Source organism: Lepidochelys kempii, chromosome 6 (genome assembly GCF_965140285.1).
Source record: "Lepidochelys kempii isolate rLepKem1 chromosome 6, rLepKem1.hap1, whole genome shotgun sequence".
NCBI classification, from domain to species: Eukaryota; Metazoa; Chordata; order Testudines; family Cheloniidae; genus Lepidochelys; species Lepidochelys kempii.
This window is the reverse complement of record NC_136385.1, coordinates 87,312,041-87,335,303: the sequence shown is the minus strand read 5'-3', so window position 1 is coordinate 87,335,303 and position 23,263 is coordinate 87,312,041. Positions and strand designations below refer to the sequence as shown.

At 44.6% G+C, this 23,263-nt stretch overlaps 1 protein-coding gene across 3 annotated transcripts in view; it reads right to left on the bottom strand.

Moving 5' to 3' along the window:
- The window catches only part of PRORP (protein only RNase P catalytic subunit), a 103,953-nt gene that overhangs the window by 57,306 nt on the left and 23,384 nt on the right, over positions 1-23,263 (bottom strand). For all 3 annotated transcript variants that reach the window (XM_073349017.2, XM_073349016.2, XM_073349019.2), the window contains one exon: positions 13,912-14,019. In XM_073349017.2, the coding sequence (XP_073205118.2) occupies positions 13,912-14,019 (108 nt within the window). The remainder of the gene's footprint in view (positions 1-13,911; positions 14,020-23,263) is intronic.

The window sequence follows — 23,263 nt, the reverse complement described above, 5'->3', positions numbered from 1 at the left end:
AGTTGATTACTTCTGTAGTGCTAACGAGGCCAATGCAATCAAGGCGGATGACAGGCATTTCCAACAGTTGACAAGAAGGTGTGAGTATCAGCACAGGGAAAATTACTTTTTGTAGTGATCCACTCCCAATCTTTATTCAGGCCTAATTTGATGGTGTCCAGTTTGCAAATTAATTCCAGTTCTGCAGTTTCTCATTGAAGTCTGTTTCTGAAGTATTTTTGTTGAAGAATTGCCACTTTGAAGTCTGTTATTGAGCATCCAGGGAGATTGAAGTGCTCTCCTACTGGTTTTTGAATGTTACAATTCTTGATGTTTGATTTGTGTCTATTTATTCTTTTGCACAGAGACTGTCTGGTTTGGCCAATGTACATGGCAGAGAGGCATTGCTGATACATGTTGGAATATATTACATTGGTAGATGTGCAAATGGACGAGTCCCTGATGGTGTGGCTGATGTGATTAGGTCCTATGATTGTGTCCCTTGAATAGATATGCGGACAGAGTTGGCAACGGGGTTTGTTGCAGGGATTGGTTTCTGGATTAGTGTTTTTGTTGTGTGGTGTTGAGTTGCTGGTGAGTATTTGCTTCAGGTTGGGGGCCGTTTGCAAGTGAGGACTAGGCTGTCTCCCACAGTCTGTGAGAGTGAGGGATCATCCTTCAGGATAGGCTGTAGATCCTTGATGATGTGCTGGAGAGGTTTTAGTTTACAGGACAGGCCCAACAAAGAAAGCAACAGAACGCCACTAGCCGTCACCTACAGCCCCCAACTAAAACCTCTCAAATTAATTTGCAAACTGAACCCCATCAAATTAAGCCTGAATAAAGACTGGGAGTGGATGGGTCACTACAAAAAGTAATTTTCCCTGTGCTGATACTCACACTTTCCTGTCAACTGTTGGAAATGGGCAACATCCACCTTGATTGCATTGGCCTCCTTAGCATTACAAAAGTAATCAACTGTTGAGAATAGGCCACTTCCACCTTAATTGAATTGGCCTCATTAGCACTAACCCCCCACTTGGTAAGGCAACTCCCATCCTGTCCTATATATACACACATACATACATACACATATACACACACACACACAGCTTACTGTATTTTTCACTCCATGCATCTAATGAAGTGGGTTTTAGCTCACGAAAGCGTATGCCCAAATAAATTTGTTAGTGTCTAAGGTGCCACAAGGACTCCTCGTTGTTTTTGCCGATACAGACTAACACGGCTACCACTCTGAAACCAGTATCTCTCAGTATTTATTCCTAATTTTTTAAACACTATTTCCTCTAATTCTAAGGACCAGTGCCAAGTGACACACATGAGGGTAAACTCACAATACTGCAGTGAAACTTCCAGCTGGCCTCCCCCCTGCAAGGAACACTTACATAAGAAAGTGCATAGCATTAGCATCCAGGAACACATTTCTAAAATGTATGCAACTAGTTTCTGTTCTGCTAATCAACGCAATGCAACGCAATGCAAACTACTAATTTCTCTTGATCCTTAATCTTTACTTGGTGAAAGGTAGAGGCACTGTTAGGAGGTACCACAGTGTCAACTGCAAGTGCCAAAATTCTATTGTGCTCTCTAAGGATTTACGTTATTAGGCAGATCTGGAGACAAGGATTATTGAAATAAAGCCGTGACGCAGCATGAATCATCTCTTCGCAGGGTTCTCCTAATCAAACTGGGAAGATATCCATGTTTGTATTAGTACAAGAAACAACCAAGAGTTGCCCTAACAGCAGCTTATAAACACTGAGACATCAAGGCAAGTCTGCTTTATGCAAAGCATTAGAACTGAAGTGGTTGGCAATGCATACAAAATTGCAAAAGATACAGCACAAACTTCTTCTTCTTCTTTTTTTTAAAAGAGTGGCCAGAGGGTTTGTTTTTAATTTGAGACCAGAAATTAGCTATGTCATATAATCCAAAAGCCAGAAACATTCTCTGATGTCCTTCTATAACAGGGGTGGGCAAACTTTTTGGCCTGAGGGCCACATCAGGTTTTGGAAATTGTATGGAGGGCCGGTTAGGGGAGGCTGTGCCTCCCCTAACAGCTAGGCATGGCATGGCATGGCCTGGCCCCCGCCCCCATCCCCCGCTTCTCACCCCCTGACGGCCCCCCCAGGACTCCGGCCCCATCCAACCCCCCCTGTTCCCTGATGGCCCCCCGGGACCTCTGCCCCATCCATCCCCCTCCCCCGCTCTCTGTCCCCTGACTGCCCCCTACCACCTCATCCAACCCCATCTCTCATTCCTGACTGCCCCCCCCAGGACCCTTGCCCCATCCAACCACCCCTTCTCCCTGTCCCCTGACTGTCCCCCAGATCCCCCGCCCCTGAATGCCCGCTGCCGTCCCATCCAACCCCTCCTCTCATTCCTGCCTGCCCTCCTGGGACCCCTGCCCCATCCAACCACCCCTTTTACCTGCCCCTGACTGCCCCCATTCAACTCCCCTGTTCCCCACCCTCTGACTGCCCGTCCCCATCCATACCCCCGCCCCCTGACCACCACCCCAAACTCCCCTGTTCTCTATTCAACACCCCCTGCTCCCTGACCATGCTGCCTGGAACACTGGTGGCACGGCTGCACCAGAACAGGCAGCTGCGCCGCTCAGCTGGAGCCAGCCATGCGCCGCGCAGCACAGAGCACCAGGTCAAGCAGGGCTCTGCAGCTGCGCTGCCCCAGGAGCTTGCAGCCCCGCCACCTAGAGCATTGTGCCGGCAGTGAGCTGAGGCTGCGGGGAGGGGGAACAGCAGGGGAGGGGCCAGGGATTAGCTTCCCCGGCCAGGAGCTCAGGGGCCGGGTAGGAGAGTCTCGCGGGGCCAGATGTGGCCCACGGGCCATAGTTTGCCCACCTCTGTTCTATAAGGAAATTATTCAAACATCTGTAAGTGTAGCATTTTACGTCAAACAATAAGAGTCAGAGAATGTTCTATTTCTAGTCAAATAAAGTTTTTTATATAAAGAGATTATTCAATTGTTTACACAAAGAACAGCAATTTTTCATAAGGGTTATTTATTTATTTAGTGTGTGCATAGTCATCTAGCCAAGCTATGGCATCTTCAGTGGCGTTGTTGGATCATATTAAAGAAGTTCTGTATTAAAATCACAAATGAGTATGATTCCCCATAGTTTAAATTCCAGGGTATTACTAATTAAGAGGTCTCTTGGTTTTTGGTACTGTTTCTCTCCCTCTGTGTGTGAAACTTGCAAGCTGCTAATTGTGTTCTCAAATTCAGTACACTCTAAGACAGAGTCTGTTCTCAAAGCAATTCTTTACAACAACAACTACTCACACAGAGAGAGACTGAAAGCAATACTCTGTAACAACAGAAACAGCACCCAGAGACTCCCCGCCTTTTGTTGTATTCATCTCGCTTTGTTAACAATTGTGATTAAAATAGAGATAGAGGATGTATGTGAATGGATGCTTGGAGTGAATAACAACTGAATGATCGGGGAGGAGCCAGCCTAAGAATCCAGTGTCCATCGGCTGAAGAAGGCATCAAGTGGAAATAACCAGAGGACCCCCGGAGGGCAGACTGGAATCCACCCAACAGCCTCAAGGATGGGAGAACCAAAGAACAAGATAACATCTGGCAGCACGGAACCGTCAGGAATGTGCTATCTGCTGATTGATTCAGCAACAGCATGATGAAGCAATTCCCACAGACTGGCAAAGGAAGAAATTCCTACAAAAATGGACTCTAGAAAGTGAGAACTTTGGGGTCTGATTCTGCAAACCAACTTCCAGGAGCATCAGATGAGCATCTGACAAGGCCCTGCTCCCTCCTCATGTCCAGGCCACCTGGCCAGTGGCTTGGCATGAGCAACTCTAAGGCTGGTAACTATGATAACAACCTTGCAGAACCTGTGTGTGTGTGTTTGTATGAATGAATGTGTGAATAAATATGAGATTGAATGGAATGTTATAGCTATAACTAACTGCTTACTATGATTCTTTCAGTATTCACAATAAATGTGGTATTTTGCCTTTTTCCCTTTAATAAGATCCTGCTGATTTTTATTTTATTGGTATAACAGCGTGATGCAGTTCTAGGCCACTGCTGAACCTCGTCATCAGGCATTCATCGACAATGTGCGTCATCGTCTGTGTTGCACCACAGCTGCACAAAGGGCTGTCATGAAGGCCCCAGAGATACTGGTTAGCTGCACAGAGATCTTGCCCTGGTCTGGAACCTGATCAACAGGAACCATTGGCGACAGGGCAGATCAAAACCAGACGGGTAAATTGTGGAGTCAGCAACAAGGGACTGGTTGGGGATTATAACAGATATCCATTCCTCTCACCAGAGTGTTTCCGCCCTAACATCCTGGCATGGCAGATGAGACCGTAGTGGGCGATGTGATGGCAAACGTGTAGCTGATGGTTTAAAAAGGGTTATTGACTTTGTTCATTTAGAGAAAGATTTTAACAGTGATCAAGTCATGTTGTTAAGGAGGTAGAGCCATTTGTAACATGGAGGCCTGGATTTTTGCATTTTGTGCCTCTTGTGTACATGTTCACTTTATCCATAGCAGCATGAATGCTGGTTTCATGGTACTGTGCCAGAGAACTTCCCAAAACATGAGTATACAATTAAATCCTGTTCCTGGAATTTTCTTTGCAATAGCCACAATACACATTTGTTGAAGAAAAACTGGTGAAAAGAGAAGGCTGCTAGTGCCTAACACACAGGAGAAACTGCTCCAAAACATTCCTATACAGCTGCCCAGCTGACCTGCTGACCCAATGAAGGTATAAGCTATCTGGCGGCTACTTAAAGTTATTCATGTAAATTTCCTAAATGTCAAAATATGTTAGGAATGACAATGCAATTAATTTAGTCATTTCCTCAACTTTTGCTGTTTTATCCATCCCGTTCTAGAGAGAAATTCCCCCCCATCCACACATTGCACTCATTTCCCAAGACATCTACCAAATGCTGGAAGGGAATTACAGACATTAGGTAATCAGAAAAAGGGAGCAACCTTGTATCACTGCTTTGGGGTTTAATCACATGAATACTTAAGGGTAAACTGCGGTCTTCTTTGGCAATAGTACAGTATCCAGTAGTAAAATATTTAGTCGCTAAATATAAAGTCTTACAAAAATCTCAGACAGGAAAAACACATTCTATTAACATTTAAATAACGACTGAGGATGCACGAAGGTGATCATTTGTAGTAACTTGAATCCTATTCTTTTTCTTGCATATAGCAATGTCTCACACTATTATTTACAGAGCACCTAAAGTGTGCCACACAAAATAAAAGATATGGTCTGAAGAGCTGAAAATCTGAATACAGTAATGTCAGACAGATTTGGGAGGAGAGGGTTATAAATTATTCCAGAGGGAATTCTATGCCAAAAAATTAAAAATTCTGTGAAGAAAAAATAAAAATGCTGAGCACAATATTTTAAAATTCAACAAAATTCTGTATATTTTATTTGTCAATAAATAAACGTGGAGATTTCAGCATGGCAGTGGGAAGCATGGGCCACTGGCTGCACAAAGATGGGAGATCACCCTACAGTGCTCTGCCTGGGACACAGACTCCAAGGTGATGCTGCACATGACCCTGACATGGTGCAAGGGCTGGGCCTGCCCCAGAAATATCCTGGGGCCCTGGGGAAATGTACCCAAAAATGACATTTTATGTTTAGTGGATAGAAAAAAAATGGAAAGACAGAGAAGTCAACTGGGTGCATTATGATTCACGTTGTGGTTTCTAGACTGAATTTCTTAATGACACACTCATTAAACTGTCTTGTTGCCAAATGCCATTTGCTTTTGACTTCAGAACTTTGTGTATTAATAATGAATTACTTGCCTTGGAAGTTATTTGCATAAAATACTGTTCTCATGCCACTGCCACAGACAGCAAACAAGATGAGAGATAGAGAAAGCACCTTGTGAATTAATTCATAGAGCAGACCACTTAAATGCACAGTTAAGAACCATGGGATATCTGGCCAGAAATCCTTCCCAGAACATGAGCTAGTACAATTCTATTGTGGATTCAACTATTTGGGTCCACCTGAGCTAGGTTAGCCCAGACTAACTCTACAATAAAAACACACCCATAGCGTTTCCTGTTCTATATAGTGGACTCTGCACCTGACTTTGCCATCAGGTATAAAAGTATCAATTTATAGATTAAGAGTAAGAACAAAACCAGAAATCAGAAAGAATATTTTTAAAGCTTCCTAAAAAGTCAGAGGCTGAGAATAGGGAAAAAACTAGAAGAGGAATATTTATTTTCCATTTTGCAGGGCTTTTCTTCTCTTTTTTTGTATGTGCACGTGCATGCTCAGAATATTAGCTTCAACTTCTCCTGTCTGGTAGGGTGCTATGCTGCCAGTAGGCTACTGAAGCCATGAAAGCATCCCCTAATGCACTGCAGGAGTAATTAACTCAATATTTTACCTAGCAAACTTACTGATTCAAACTCTTTTGAAAGCAGAAATTCTAGGTAGGTCTACACGTACAGCGCTGCAGCTGTGCCACTGTAGAGCTTCTATAAAGACACTACCTACAACAACTGGAAGCGGCAAAGAGTCCTGTGGCACCTAACAGATGTATTGGAACATAAGGTTTCATGGGTGAATACCCACTTCATCAGATGCATGTACTGGAAATTTCCAGAGGCAGGTATAAATATGAAAGCAAGAATCAGGCTAGGGATAACAAGGTTAGTTCAATGAGGGAGGATGAGGCTCTCTTCTGAGGCTACTTTCCTCAGATCCCACTGAGGAAATACACTAAGAAACTGCACCATCTACTCAGGACACTCCCTACACTAACACAGGAACAAATCAGCATACCCTTAGAGCCCCAACCAGGGCTATTCTATCTACTACCCAAGATCCACAAACCCGGAAATCCTGGACGCCCCATCATCTCGGGCATTGGCACTCTCACTGAAGGACTGTCGGGATATATGGATTCTTTACTCAGACCCTACACCACCAGCACTCCCAGCTATCTCCGTTGACACCACTGATTTCCTGAGAAAACTACAATGCATTGGTGATCTTCCAGAAAACACCATCCTAGCCACCATGGATGCAGAGGCTCTCTACACAAACATCTCACACACAGATGGAATACAAGCTGTCAGGAACAGCATCCCTGATGATGCCACAGCACAACTGGTTGCTGAGCTCTGTGACTTTATCCTCAAGCACAATTATTTCAAATTTGGTGACAATATATACCTCCAGACCAGTGGCACCACTATGCGCACCCGCATGGCTCCACAATATGCCAACATTTTTATGGCTGACCTGGAACAACACTTCCTCAGCTCTCGTCCACTCACACCCCTTCTCTACCTACGCTACACTGATGACATCTTCATCATCTGGACCCATGGGAAGGAAACCCTGGAAGAATTCCACCACAATTTCAACAGCTTCCACCCCACCATCAACCTCAGCCTGGACCAATCTACACGGGAGGTCCACTTCCTAGACACCACGGTGCAAATAAGTGACGGTCACGTTACCACCACCCTATACCAAAAACCCACCGACTGCTATGCCTACCTTCATGACTCCAGCTTCTACCCGGACACACCACACGATACATTGCCTACAGCCAACCGCTGAGGTACAACCGCATTTGCTCCAACCCCTCAGAAAGAGACCAACACCTACACCAAGCATTCTCAAAACTACGATACCCGCACAAGGAAATAAGGAAACAGATCAACAGAGCCAGACATGTACCCAGAAGCCTCCTGCTGTGAGACAAGCACAAGAAAGAAACCAACAGAATTCCTCTGGCCATCACATACAGTCCTCAGCTAAAACCTCTCCAACACATCATCAGTGATCCACAACCGATCCTGGACAATGATCCCTCACTTTCACACACCTTGGGAGGCAGGCCAGTCCTCACCCACAGACAACCCGCCAACCTGAACCATATTCTCACCAGCAACAACACACCACACCATAGTAACTCTAACTCAGGAACCAATCCATGCAACAAACCTTGATGCCAACTCTGCCCACATATCTACACCAGCGACACCATCACAGGACCTAACCAGAGCAGCCACACCATCATTGGTTCATTCACCTGCATGTTCATCAATGTAATATACACCATCATGTGCCAGCAACGCCCCTCTGCTATGTACATCGGCCAGACTGGACAGTCCCCTTGTAAAAGGATAAATGGACACACATCAGATATTAGGAATGGCAATATACAAAAATCTGTAGGAGAACACTTCAATCTCCCTGGACACCTAATAGCAGATTTAAAGGTAGCCATCCTGCAGCAAAAAAACTTCAGGACCAGACTTCAAAGAGAAACTTCTGAGCTTCAGTTCATTTGCAAATTTGACACCATCAGCTCACGATTAAACAAAGACTGTGAATGGCTAGCCAACTAGAAAAGCAGTTTCTCCTCCCTTGGTGTTCACACCTCAACTGATAGAAGAGGGCCTCATCCTCCCTCATTGAACTAAGCTCATTATCCCTAGCCTGATTCTTGCTTGCATATTTATACCTGACTCTGGAAATTTCCACTACATGCATCTGATGAAGTGGGTATTCACCCACGAAAGCTTATGCTCCAATACGTCTGTTAGTCTATAAGCTACCACAGGACTCTTTGCCACTTTTACAGATCCAGACTAACACGGCTACCCCTCTGATACTTAACAACGGGAAGGCTTTTCCCATTGGCATAGGTACTCCACCTCCCAGAGAGTCAGTAGCTATGTCAACAGGAGAAGCCTCCTGTAAAAATAGCGTTGTCTACACCGGGAGTTAGATCAGTATAACTGCATTGCTCAGGGATGTGGATTTTCAACACCCTAGAGTGATGCAGTTATACCGGCTTCCGTTGCTAATGTAGACCAAGCATGAGTAACAGCAGCAGCCTATGATTAACTACAGTGGTTCAGATGATTAACCTAGTACTCTGGCTAAATGATCCCTTCCCTCAAGAAGACTGGGGTGAACCCAAGCAACTGTCCCCTTGAGTAGAAGGAAGTAACATTCACATTCTCCCAACATATGGATACTTGGGATCCACTGTCCATCCAGAAAATCTCATTCAATTACATCATGTAATGGGAGACAGCTAAAAAGTGACAAGTTTTTAAAGTGCTTATATACCAATGCTAGAAGTCTAAATAATTGGATGGGCAAACTAGAGTGCCTTGTATTAAATGAGGATATTGATATAATAGGCATCACAGAAACTTAGTGGAATGAGGATAATTAATGGGACACAGTAATATCAGGATACAAAATACATCAGAAGGACAGAACAGGTCGTGCTGGTGGGGGAGTGGCACTATATGTGAAAGAAAGCATAGAATCAAATGAAGTAAAAATCTTAAATGAATCAAACTGTACTGCAGAATCCCTATGAATAGTAATTCCATTGTTGAATAATAATATAGCAGTAGGAATATATTATTGACCATCTGACCAGGATGGTGATAGTAAGTGTAAAATGTTCAGGGAGATTAGAGAAGCTATTAAAATTAAAAAAAACCTCAATAATAATGGGGGATTTCAACTATCCCCATATTGACTGGGTACATATCACCTCAGGAAGGGATGCAGAGATAAAATTTCTTGACACCTTAAATAACTGCTTCTTGGAGCAGCTAGTCCTGGAACCCACCAGAGGAGAGGCAATTCTTCATGTAGTGCTAAGTGGAGCACAGGATCAGGTCCAAGAGGTGAATATAGTTGGACCATTCGGTAATAGTGACCATAATATCATTAAATTTAACATCCCTGCGGCAGGGAAAACATCACAGTGGTCCAACACTGTAACATTTAATTTCAGAAAGGGGAACTACACAAAAATGAGGAGGTTAGTTAAACAGAAATTAAAACGTACACCAAAAGTAAAATCCCTGCAAGCTGCATGGAAACTTTTTAAAGACATCAAAACAGAGGCTCAACTTAAATGTATACCCCAAATTAAAAAACAGTCAGAGAACCAAAAAAGAGCCACTATGGCTAAAAAACAAAGTAAAAGAAGCAGTGAGAGGCAAAAAAGCATCCTTTCAAAAAGTGCAAGTTAAATCCTAGTGAGGAAAATAGAAAGGTGCATAAACTCTGGCAAATGAAGTGTAAAAATATAATTAGGAAGGCCAAAAAAGAATTTGAAGAACAGCTAGCCATAGACTCAAAAAGTAATAGCAAAAAAACTTTTAAGTACATCAGAAGCAGGAAGCCTGCTAAACAACCAGTGGGGCCACTGGACGATCAAAATGTTAAAGGAGCACTCAAGGATGATAAGGCCATTGCAGAGAAACTAAATGAATTCTTTGCATCAGTCTTCATGGTTGAGGATGTGAGGGAGATTCCCAAACCTGAGCCATTCTTTTTAGGTAACAAATCTGAGGAACTGTCCCAGATTGAGGTGTCATTAGAGGTTTTGGAACAAACTGATAAACTAAACAGTAATAAGTCACCAGGACCAGATGGTATTCACCCAAGAGTTCTGAAGGAACTCAAATGTGAAATTGCAGGACTATTAACTGTCATCTGTAACCTATCATTTAAATCAGCATCTGTACCAAAAGACATCGTGGATATAGTGTATTTAGATTTTCAGAAAGCCTTTGACAAGGTCCCTCACCAAAGGCTATTAAGCAAAGTAAGCAGTCATGGGATAATAGGGAAGGTTATCTCATGGACTGGTAACTGGTTAAAAGATAGGAAACAAAGGGTAGGAATAAATAGTCAGTTTTCAGAATAGAGAGAGGTAAATAGTGCTGCCCCCAGGGGTCTGTACTGGGTCCAGTCCTATTCAACATATTCAGAAATTATCCGGAAAAAGGGGTAAAGAATCAGGTGGCAAAATTTGCAGATGATACAAAACTATTAAAGATGGTTAACTCTCAGGCAGACTGCGAAGAGCTACAAAAGGCTCTCTCAAAACTGGGTGACAGGGCAACAAAACTACAGATGAAATTCAATGTTGATAAATGCAAAGTAATGCACATTGGAAAACATAATCGCAGCTATACATATAAAATGATAGGGTCTAAATTAGCTGTTACCACTCAAGAAAGAGATCTTGGAGTAGTTGTGGATAGTTCGCTGAAAACATCCACTCAGTGTGTATCGGGAGTCAAAAAAGCGAATGGAATGTTGGGAATCATTAAGAAAGGGATAGATAATAAAACAGAAAATATCATATTGCCTCTATATAAATCCATGGTATGCCCACATCTTGAATACTACGTGCAGATGTGGCTGCCCCATCTCAAAAAAAATAGATTAGAATTGGAAAAGGTTCAGAAAAGGGCAACAAAAATGATTAAGGGTATGGAACAGCTTCCGTATGAAGAGAGATGAATAAAACTGGGACTTTTCAGCCTGGAAAAAAAGATGACTAAGTGGGGATATGATAGACTGAGGTCTATAAAATCAAGACTGTTGTGGAGAAAGTAAATAAGAAAATGTTATTTATTCCTTCTCATAACATAAGAACTAGGGGTCACCAAATGAAATTTAATAGGCAGTGGGTTTAAAACAAACAAAAGGAAGTATTTTTCCATACAACGCACAGTCAACCTGTGGAACTCCTTGCCAGAGGATGTTGTGAAGGCCAAGACCACAACAGGGTTCAAAAAAGAACAAGTTAAATTCATGGAGGATAGGTCCATCAGTGGCTATTAGCCAAGATGGGCAGGTATAGTGTCCCTAGCCTCTGTTTGCCAGAAGATGGGAATTGGCAACAGGGGATGGATCACTTGATGAATACCTATTCTGTTCCCTCCCTCTGGGGCACCTGGCATTGGCCACTGTCGGAAGTCAGGATACTGGGCTAGATGGACCTTTGGTCTGACCCAGTATGACTGTTCTTATTGGAAAGGGAAGCCCTAGATTCACAGACAGGGAAGCATTCAAGTGGAAAGCTGGCCCCTCCACACTGCCTTGCTGGACCTCCCTGGCATTCTGACCCCTGAAGTCCCCCTCTGGCTACACAGCAGCAGCTGCAGAGGGAACCAAGAGGGGGTCAATACCGCTTAAAGTATTAACAACTCCCAATCAAATGTCTGAGTCAAAGCTAGTGGGCTCAGCAGTAATGATATTGTAGAGTGACCAGTCCCCCTAATCCACTTCTTCCAGCTCCTAGAAAGCATTTAGAGCCCTGACTATGTGAAGTTCCACCAGAGGACATTCAGTGGAGTTCAGGAAGAATGCTAATGAACCAACACTGTCCCCTCTCTTCCCTCCCCATCCTTCTCATACCCAAGATAGATCCACTGGAACTGGATCCCTATGCTTGAGGAAGTGGAAGATACAGTCCTGAACTCTGTATTTAAAATAAAATAAAATAAAAAAAAAAAACGTGCAGCAGTAGCACACGGGACTTTTCCAGGATAATCAACACTTCCTTCACTGTGTGTTCCCAAGTAAACAACTTGTAAACTTCCTGTTTTACTTTCTTAACTGGGAAAGTACCCCCCATTCATGGGCTAGTAACTCCACCAACATCCTCATTGTCTTAAGCAGTCTTACCAAACCTCCCTGCCTCAACAGCTTTTATCTCTAAATATGAAATAGTACTTATCTGCAGCACTCACAACGATATTTGAAAAGCACTTCACAAAAATTGTGTTTATTATAAATAGCATGCAGTCTTATTTCCTTCAATATCTAGCTCATTTTATAACTCAGCTTTACTTTTAAAACCTTGAGAGCTTAAAATGTAACTTTAGAAGTAGTGCCAGTAGCTGAACTTTTTTTCAAAATTTTAAACAAATATTTGCCTGACAAAGAATCTAAACAGCTAAGAGCTCTCTATAATAATTATCACTAAAGCAAGATTACAATCACACTGAAGGGAAAGAATGATCTGAGCTCTCACTGTAATCCCAGAGCTCAAAAGCTGGTACAGCCCCCCTAGTGTGGATGTCTTTTATGTTGACAGAAGGCGTTTGTCAGTGTAGGAACACCTCCATTAGCATGGGCGGTGTATAATGGAAGCTGGGGAGGCTACGCTGCCAGGTGGGAAAGGGAAAACAGGGGCGGAATTGGGGCCCCCGGAAAAATCTCCCTCCACCACAGCACAGAGCTTTTCTGGTCTTGGGGCCACAGCGGGGCGGGGTGGGGGTGGCAGAGGGGGAAGAGGAGTGAGCGGGGGATGCAGCAGGGCCTCAAGGGGGGAGGGAGAGGTGGAGTGGAGGTGGAATGGGGACGGGGGCTGCGGTGGAAGGGACAAAACGAAAGAGGGGCTCTGGGCTAAGAGCTTCAGCCAGGGTCATGAGCTCCACTGTGGTGCCGACCGAGCCCTCAGCTCCCTCTCCCCCCATTGGGAGGGGGCTGAGAGCAGTGGGGGGCACCACCAGAGGAGGCAGGGCTGTGGGAAGCTTCACCCGCCACTCATGTCCATTAGCTATGCTAATAGAATCTGTCAGTCTCTAAGGTGCCACAAGGACTCTCATTGGTTTTGCTGACACAGACTATCAGGGCTACCACTCTGAAACTAGACATTTTGTCAGCATAGCTATGTTGGTCAGGGGTGCGTTTTATCACGCCCCTGAGTGACATAACTACACCAAAGTGTAGATCAAGCCTGAGATTGTGAGAATCTTCAGCAAGTGAAAGAAAGTTCTTGTATAGGATATAGATTTAAACTGCAACCAAGTTCCTGCCTACACAGGAAAACTGACCAGCGGGGTTCTCTTCTCTAGTACTATACATTACAATAATTATCTTCTCCTGTCTGATTTGCATTAACATATTCAGTATTCAAACTCAAAAGATTTCTCTAACATGTGCTACAAAAACGTTGCTGATCACTTGCAAGAGAGGGTAAGTAATAAAACAAGGCATTGATTGCTTTATGCTCAGCTTAAGTGTACTGAAAAGTGAAACTCCTTATGAATAATTAACCCGCACTTACAGTTTGAGACTGGTTCCTTTTGTTAGAAACATTGGCAACATTGAGTCCATCTATCACAATATCATACGGAGGATGATTTTCTACAAAGTTTTGAAATTCTTCAAGTTCCTAGAAAGAGGAGAAAAGAAAAAAAAATTAAATTAATAGGATTTTTTTAAGCTTTTTTAAAAAAAAAAAGACCAAAAAACCCTAAACCTCTCACTTTACTATCATCTGCTGCCTTTGATATCTTTAATAAAATATTTGCTGCAACACCTTCAAGGGATGGTAACATAGTACTAGATGCTTTCAATTACATTTTTCTTTGCTTACAATTGAACAAACTCCACTGCTTCTACCCCTCTTAAACTCACAGTATAAACTGAACATTTTTGACAAAAATAGGCAGGTCAGTCAAAATCTGACAGAAGCTTCAAAACTTCAGGTAGGTACAGCTTTTTTATTTCATTTAAAAAGAAAATAGGAGACTTGTGTTCCATTCCCAGCTGTGCCACTGACTAGCTGTGTAACCATGAGCACGATACGTTGCGTCTCTGTGCTTCGGTTTCCCCATCAGCAAAATGGGAATTTTAGCTTCTTTAGTAAGCTATTTAGCTTCTTTAGTAAACAGCTTTGAGATCTCTGAATGGAAAGCATTAAATAAGAGATTCTTGTTGATATATTTGCTTATTACTCTGGTTGTAAGGCATACACAAAGCTTTTAAAGCAGGTAAAATAGAGAACTTTGCTATGTCAGAAATGTCACCCAATGGCTGATCAAAGAGCATCTCTCCAACTCTCCTAACCAAAGGGAAATCATACCTGAATCAGACCTGTCTAGAAGAGCTCTGTGTAAGCTCAGAAGGTTTTCTCTCACCAACAGAAGATTGTCCAATAAAAGATATTACCTCATCCACCTTGTCTCTCACTAGTATCCTGTGGGACCAACATGGCTACAACAACATTGCACGCAGGGATTGGTAGCATTTAACAGAGGAGGAACTCTGTCGTGAATAACAGATTACTAAAGCCTTCACACACCTCTCGCTTCACAAGTCCTAGAATTTGCATTCCTGCACAGGTTAGCAAGCCATAGGACATGGCAGTTACATAGATTAGGGGAGGCTTTGTACTAAATAGGGCTTTTTGAAACTATGGGAATGGCACAGCATTGTCTTTGTGCAGGGGGTTGGGATCCCTCAGGGGGTTGCGAGGTTATTACATGGGGGGTCGCGAGCTGTCAGCCTCCACCCCAAACTCCGCTTTGCCTCCAGCATTTATAATGATGTTAAATATATTAAAAAGTGTTTTTAATGTATGGGGGGGGGTCGCCCTCAGAGGCTTGCTGTGTGAAAGGGGTCACCAGTGCAAAAGTCTGAGAACCCCTGTCTTTGTGGAATGCTTTGTAATTTTACCAGATTCATGCACTAGATCAGTGGTTCTCAAACTTTTGTATTAATGACCCCTTTCACACAGCAAGCCTCTGAGGGCAACCCCCCTTATAAATTAAAACACACAATTTTATATATTTAACACCATTATAAATGCCGGAGGCAAAGCGGGGTTTGGGGTGGAGGCTGACAGCTCACAACCCCCAATTTGAGAACCCCTGTACTAGATCATGCAGCATCTGCAAGTAACACTTTCTACCACCCTAGGTTGTATAAGATGCTGTCAGTGTGAATTCTAATCAGTTTTTTAAAAGTAGCTTCAGATTACATGTGACCTGGAGTTCCCAGTGACGTTATTTGGAGTTTTACAATCACCCATTTTGGGTTTTGTGGGGTGGTTTTAAGTTTTTCTCTCTCCCGTTGTGCTTTGTGAAAAATCCACACAAATAACTGAGGAAACTGACTGATTAGACAGGAAAACAGACACAGAAATGACTACACTCAAAAAGGTGTCAAACAGAGAAAGAAAACTACAAAAATAAAGAAAAAATATTTTTCCTCTCATTGCTTTCAGTTACAATAATCTCAGCTGTAACCTGTAACAACAGCAAGTAAAACAATTGCAGACAAAAATGTGGCTTGGAAGTTGACAATGTCCCCTTCACCAACAAATGCAGTGTGCTAGATTCAGCTTTCTTTTCTGCTGATGTGGAAAAAGAGAAACTCAGTTGAAGTCAGTGGATTTACACATATTTTAGCAGAATTTCTGAATTAGTGTTTAATGGAAAGCTTTTTGTAATGTAATCACTAGAAAACCTTCAGCAGATAGAGGCTTCTATGTGTATTCAGTTCCTGATATGTCACACACTATTCTGAAATATATTTCAAGTTAGTCACTGATAAACCTGAGCAATATATTGAAAACATCAGCATCATCAGAGTACATTTTAAACCTTCGGAAAAGTAATTACCTGACAACAAACATGCAGGGAAATCCCTCGGATTATGGAACATGAAAATATGTACTGCAAGTTACTACAGTTTAAGGTGTGTCTCCGAGATGAACCCAATCAACTCGCGTGTCATCAATCTCCTCCAATTACCTCCTGCATATCTCTAGCACAAAAGGAAAGTAGAACTAGCCACACAAGTATACTTTGTTTCTTAGAGCTTGGCTACACTTACATTTTATAGTGCTCTAATTTGCTGGCTCAGGGGTGTGAAAAATCACACATACACACACCCCTCCCCCCCTCCGAGTGCAGCAAGTCAGAGCGCTTTAAAGTGCCAGTGTAAACAGGCTCCGAGCGCTGGGAGCCACGCTCCCAGTGCTCGGAGCTAATCCCCTTGTGGAGGCGGATTACCAGGAGGGCGACCACACTTGCACTTCAAAGCACTGCCGTGGGAGCGCTCCCCCAACAGCGCTTTGAAGTTTCCAGTGTAGCCATGCCCTCAGGAAACTGCTATGTGACTGTTACTAAGAACATGCCTATGCAACTATTCTGCGTAGTACCCCCTGTAGTACACCCAAGAAACCATTTTCATGACATTAATGGTATTATTAATAGTTCTTCTTGGGAGAAGTTATTTGGACATTTTAGAAGATTTTTGGACATTTTATAAGGTGACAATCCTTCTCCCACTGAACTCAAAGGGAATTTTGCCATTGACTTCAACTGCAGCAGGACATCTCTTTTTAAGTGTAGCTTAATGCTGTACTTAAAAACAGAATCCCAGAGATAGCAGATAAAGATACACAGATATATTTTATTGAAGACACTAAGGCGTCCCTTCTCAAATTGTCCTTGAGACAGTAATGGGTCTGCTGTCTGGACAATACATTTGAGCTGAAGGATTCATCATCCTTACACCATGATCACTCATTAAATTATTCGGCTTCTGAGGTGGTAAAGGCCAATGAGAAGGTATTGGGTGCCATGTCAGTAGAGATTAACAGGGTTTCCCTGTGGGGAGAGGAGATGTTAGTTTTCTTGACAATGCTGCAAGACCCTGCTCAAGAAACTAACTCCTGACATTAACAATCTTAACAACTGACCACTTTCCAATCTCCCTTTTTTGGGAAAGGTAATAGAGCAGGTTGCAGCCAGAAAACTGAGAGTTTTGGGATTCCTCAAATTTGCATGAGCTCTATCAGATACAGGCTTGGGCATGAGACAAAAATTGTGCTGGTGGCACTAGTTGATTATTTCCTCCCAGAAACTGAAAATGAAGAAGTGTTCAGGTTGATTATTTTACATCTATTAGCAGCCTTTTACACTATGGACCAGAAGTTGATGTGTATGGAAAAAGCTTCGTCCTAAGAGGTGTCACTGGAGGACTGGTTATTAGGGAGACATGGACTGCAATGTGCTCCATATGCTGATGAAGCCCAGCTCTTTGTTTCTAACAAGTCTGATCCAGATGGTGCAGTGGAACAAATTACCTAGTGCCTACACAAACTTGGTTAGTTCTCATTTTGAATAAGACTGATATGATGTTGGTGGGTTGGGGGAAGCAGTCAGAAGAGCTATTGAAGTGCCACTGTCAGAGGTAGCATGACCACCATTTGTAATATTGGTGTATATTCTAAGTATTTTATTACAACCTGGGCTGCTCCTGGATGCCAAAGCACTTTTTTCCATCTGTGCCTAGTTATACTCCAATCTAGACTTTGCCATAATGAATCTCATCTCTGACCTTGACAAAAGATATAATGTTCTCTACACAGTGCTGCCCTTTAAAGTAACCGAATCACAGAAATGTAGGAATGGAAGGAACCTTGAGAGGTTATCAAGTCCAGCTTTCTGCACTGAGGAATGACCAAGTAAATCTAGACCATCCCTCACAGACGTTTGTTCAACTTGTTCTTAAAAGCCTCCAGGAACAGGGATTCCAAATCCCCTTGGAAGCCTATTCTAGAGCTTATCTAGCCTCATAGGTTAGATATTAGGAAAAGCTTTCTAACTAAGTCTCTCTCTTGCTGCAGATTAAGCCCCATTACTTCTTGTCCTACCATCAGCAGACATGGAGAATAATTGATCACCATCCTATACATAACAGTACTTAGCATATCTGAGGACTTATCAGGCCCCTCCTCAATCTTTTTTCCTCAAGACTAAATATACCCAGTACTTTTTTAGCCTTTCCTCATAGGTCAGCTTTTCTAAACCTTTTATCATTTTTGTTGTTCTCCTCTGGACTCTCCTGAATTTGTCCACATCTTTCCTAAAATATGGGCCCAGAATTGGACACAATAGGCCAAGGCTTCACCAGTGCTGAGTAGAACAGGACAATTACCTCCCATATGTTACGGACACTCAAGTTAATACACTCCAGAATGATAGTAGCCTTTGTTACAACAGCATCACATAGTTGGTTCCTATTCAATTTATGATCCACCATAATCCCAAGTTCCTTTTCAGCAGTACAACCACTCTGCCAGTTATTCCCCATTTTGTAGTTGTATATTTGATTTTTCCTTCCTAAGTGAAGTACTCTGCACTTATCTTTACTGAATTTCATCTTGGTGAATTCAGACCAATTCTCCAATTTGTCAAGGTCCTTAATCCTGCTCTCCAAAGGGCTTACAACCCCTTTCAACTTGGTATCATCTGCAAATTTTAAATCATACTCTCCACTCCAATATCCAAATCATTAACAAAAATATTGAATAGAACCGGATCCAGGAATGACCATGTGGGATACCACTGGATATGCCCTCACAGTTTGACAGTGAACCACTGATAACTGCTCTTTGAGTATAATCTTTCAACCAGTTGTGCACCTATGCACAACCTAGTTGCACAACCTAGTTGTGACCATGAGTTGGTTGAGTTCAGGATCCTGACACAGGGAAGAAAGGTAAGCAGCAGGATACGGACCCTGGACTTCAGGAAAGCAGACTTCAACTCCCTCAGGGAACGGATGGGTAGGATCCCCTGGGGGACTAACATGAAGGGGAAAGGAGTCCAGGAGAGCTGGCTGTATTTCAAGGAATCCCTGTTGAGGTTACAGGAACAAACCATCCCGATGTGTCGAAAGAATAGTAAATATGGCAGGCGACCAGCTTGGCTTAACAGTGAAATCCTAGTGGATCTTAAACATAAAAAAGAAGCTTACAAGAAGTGGAAGGTTGGACATATGAGCAGGGAAGAGTATAAAAATATTGCTCGGGCATGTAGGAATGAAATCAGGAGGGCCAAATCGCACCTGGAGCTGCAGCTAGCGAGAGATGTTAAGAGTAACAAGAAAGGTTTCTTCAGGTATGTTGGCAACAAGAAGAAAGCCAAGGAAAGTGTGGGCCCCTTAATGAATAAGGGAGGCAACCTAGTGACAGAGGATGTGGAAAAAGCTAATGTACTCAATGCATTTTTTGCCTCTGTCTTCACTAACAAGGTCAGCTCCCAGACTGCTGCGCTGGGCATCACAACATGGGGAAGAGATGGCCAGCCCTCTGTGGAGAAAGAGGTGGTTAGGGACTATTTAGAAAAGCTGGACGTGCACAAGTCCATGGGGCCGGACAAGTTGCATCCGAGAGTGCTAAAGGAACTGGCGGCTGTGATTGCAGAGCGATTGGCCATTATCTTTGAAAACTCATGGCGAATGGGGGAAGTCCCAGATGACTGGAAAAAGGCTAATGTAGTGCCAATCTTTAAAAAAGGGAAGAAGGAGGATCCTGGGAACTACAGGCCAGTCAGCCTCACCTCAGTCCCTGGAAAAATCATGGAGCAGGTCCTCAAAGAATCAATCCTGAAACACTTACATGAGAGGAAAGTGATCAGGAACAGTCAGCATGGATTCACCAAGGGAAGATCATGCCTGACTAATCTAATCGCCTTCTATGATGAGATTACTGGTTCTGTGGATGAAGGGAAAGCAGTGGATGTATTGTTTCTTGACTTTAGCAAAGCTTTTGATACGGTCTCCCACAGTATTCTTGTCAGCAAGTTAAAGAAGTACGGGCTGGATGAATGCACTATAAGGTGGGTAGAAAGTTGGCTAAATTGTCGGGCTCAACGGGTAGTGATCAATGGCTCCATGTCTAGTTGGCAGCCAGTGTCAAGTGGAGTGCCCCAGGGGTCGGTCCTGGGGCCGGTTTTGTTCAATATCTTCATAAATGATCTGGAGGATGGTGTGGATTGCACTCTCAGCAAATTTGCGGATGATACTAAACTGGGAGGAGTGGTAGATACGCTGGAGGGCAGGGATAGGATACAGAGGGACCTAGACAAATTGGAGGATTGGGCCAAAAGAAATCTGATGAGGTTCAATAAGGATAAGTGCAGGGTCCTGCACTTAGGACGGAAGAACCCAATGCACAGCTACAGACTAGGGACCGAATGGCTAGGCAGCAGTTCTGCGGAAAAGGACCTAGGGGCGACAGTGGACGAGAAGCTGGATATGAGTCAGCAGTGTGCCCTTGTTGCCAAGAAGGCCAATGGCATTTTGGGATGTATAAGTAGGGGCATAGCGAGCAGATCAAGGGACGTGATCGTCCCCCTCTATTCGACATTGGTGAGGCCTCATCTGGAGTACTGTGTCCAGTTTTGGGCCCCACACTACAAGAAGGATGTGGATAAATTGGAAAGAGTCCAGCGAAGGGCAACAAAAATGATTAGGGGTCTGGAACACATGACTTATGAGGAGAGGCTGAGGGAACTGGAATTGTTTAGCCTGCAGAAGAGAAGAATGAGGGGGGATCTGATAGCTGCTTTCAACTACCTGAGAGGTGGTTCCAGAGAGGATGGCTCTAGACTATTCTCAGTGGTAGAAGAGGACAGGACAAGGAGTAATGGTCTCAAGTTGCAGTGGGGGAGGTTTAGGTTGGATATTAGGAAAAACTTTTTCACTAGGAGGGTGGTGAAACACTGGAATGCGTTGCCTAGGGAGGTGGTGGAATCTCCTTCGTTAGAAGTTTTTAAGGTCAGGCTTGACAAAGCCCTGGCTGGGATGATTTAATTGGGGATTGGTCCTGCTTTTGAGCAGGGGGTTGAACTAGATGACCTCCTGAGGTCCCTTCCAACCCTGATATTCTATGATTCTATGTCATAGAAAATACATCAAGACCACATTTCCATAGTTTGCTTATGAGAGGTCCCGCCACTTTGTATCGGGGCGGGACACCAGGGTGTGGGTGTGAAGGGTGTGAAGCGTGAGTGTGTATAAATATTTCCATGGTGCGATTTGAAAACTGACCGGCTGCAGTTCATGCAGCCGGCTTGCAGTGAAAGGGTGAGGGGTTTGTTGGGATCGGCAGGGTAGGGGCCCAATGGAAAGGTACAGCAGGCCTGGGGTAGAGGATGGGCGGGGTGCGCCCTCGCGCAAGGCTCGGTTGACATAAGCCCGAGCAGCGGGGGTCAAGGTGGCCTTCACCTCCTGAAGTACGCGCCGGGGGGTACGAGGGCTGGAGAGCCCCATGCGCCGAGCGAGCGTCAGGGGATCCAGCTGGTCTCTCCAGTTGTAGTCCAGGAGGTCTCCGACCCTCGTGACTTCCGCCAGGACCAACCTCTGGTGCACCGAGCGGGACTCCGCCACCTGCACATGGAGTTGGGGATTGTGTAGCAGGGGCTCCGTGAGGAGATCTGCTCCTACGGTGGCCGCCACGGACCTGGTCATTAGAAACAGTTTCCAGGTCCGGAGGAGGTCCTGATAGAAGACCGGCAGCCCGGAGAGGTCTCGCGGAAAACCTCTTGGACAAAGATAAAAGAGCTGCCGGTCGTATTGGAGCCCTTGGAAGCGGCACAGGAAGGCGTGTGCCAATATGCTCCACGTCGAACTACCTGCACTATAAAGGAGCCTCTGGAGGGCCTGGAGGCGGAAAACGCGGACCTGAGTGTACAGACACTTCAGACCCTGCCCTTTCCTTCAGGGGTAAATGAAGAACTCCAACAGGGGCCCAGTGCATTCCTGACCAAAAGAACTCTAGAATCAATCTCTGGAGGTGGGTCAGGAAACCTGGGGCCGGGGCCAGGTTGTTGAGCCGGTACCAGAGCGTCGACAGAACTAGTTGGTTAAGCACCAGTGCTCTCCCTCTGAGGGAGAGACATCGGAGCAGCCTCGTCCATTTCTGGATCCGCTCTATCACCCCACCCTCTAAATTTTGCCAGTTCCCCGGCGGGGAAGGGTGCATGGCGGAAAGGTAAACGGCGAGATAGAGCAGTGGACCCGCACTCCACCGGATGGTCTGAAGCACGGGTGGGAGGGAGCTTACCTGCTGCCAGTCCCCCACTGCCAAGCCAGAGCTATTGACCCAGTTGACTCGGGTGGAGGAGGCTGCCGAATAGATGGCCTGGCATGCCTCCACTAGCGCCAAGTCGCCTGGGTCCTGGACCACGAGGAGTACATCATCAGCGTACGCCGAAAGGACCAGCCACAGCTCCAGCTCCCGCAGCACCAACCCTGTCAACCTCCTGCGGAGGAGACAGAGGAAAGGCTCGATCGCCAGAGCGTACAGCTGGCCCGAGAGGGGGCACCCCTGCCGCACTCCTCGCCCGAAGCTGACCGGTTTGGTCAGGGTACAGTTGAGCCTAACCAAACACTCCGCGGAAGCATACAGCACCCGGAGAAAACTCACAAACTGAGGTCCGAATCCAAACGCCTGCGGAGTGCCCAGGAGGTACCCGCGGTCTACTCTATTGAACACCTTCTCCTGATCAAGAGACAGGAGGGCGAATGACAGACCATCTCTCCGCCCGAGTTCCAAAAGGTCTCGGACTAGAAATAGGTTGTCAAAAATGCTGCGACCCGGAACAGTATAGGTCTGGTCTGGGTGGATCATATCCGCCATCACGGACCCTAGCCGCAGCGAGATTGCTTTCGCTACGATTTTGTAATCAGTGCTAAGGAGTGAGACAGGACGCCAGTTTCGTAAATTGTGGAGGTCCCTCTTCTTCGGCAACAAGGCAAGCATCGCTCGCCTGCACGACAGAGGAAGGACCCCGCTCTGCAAGGACTCAGCCCAGACAGTGACTAGGTCTGGGCCA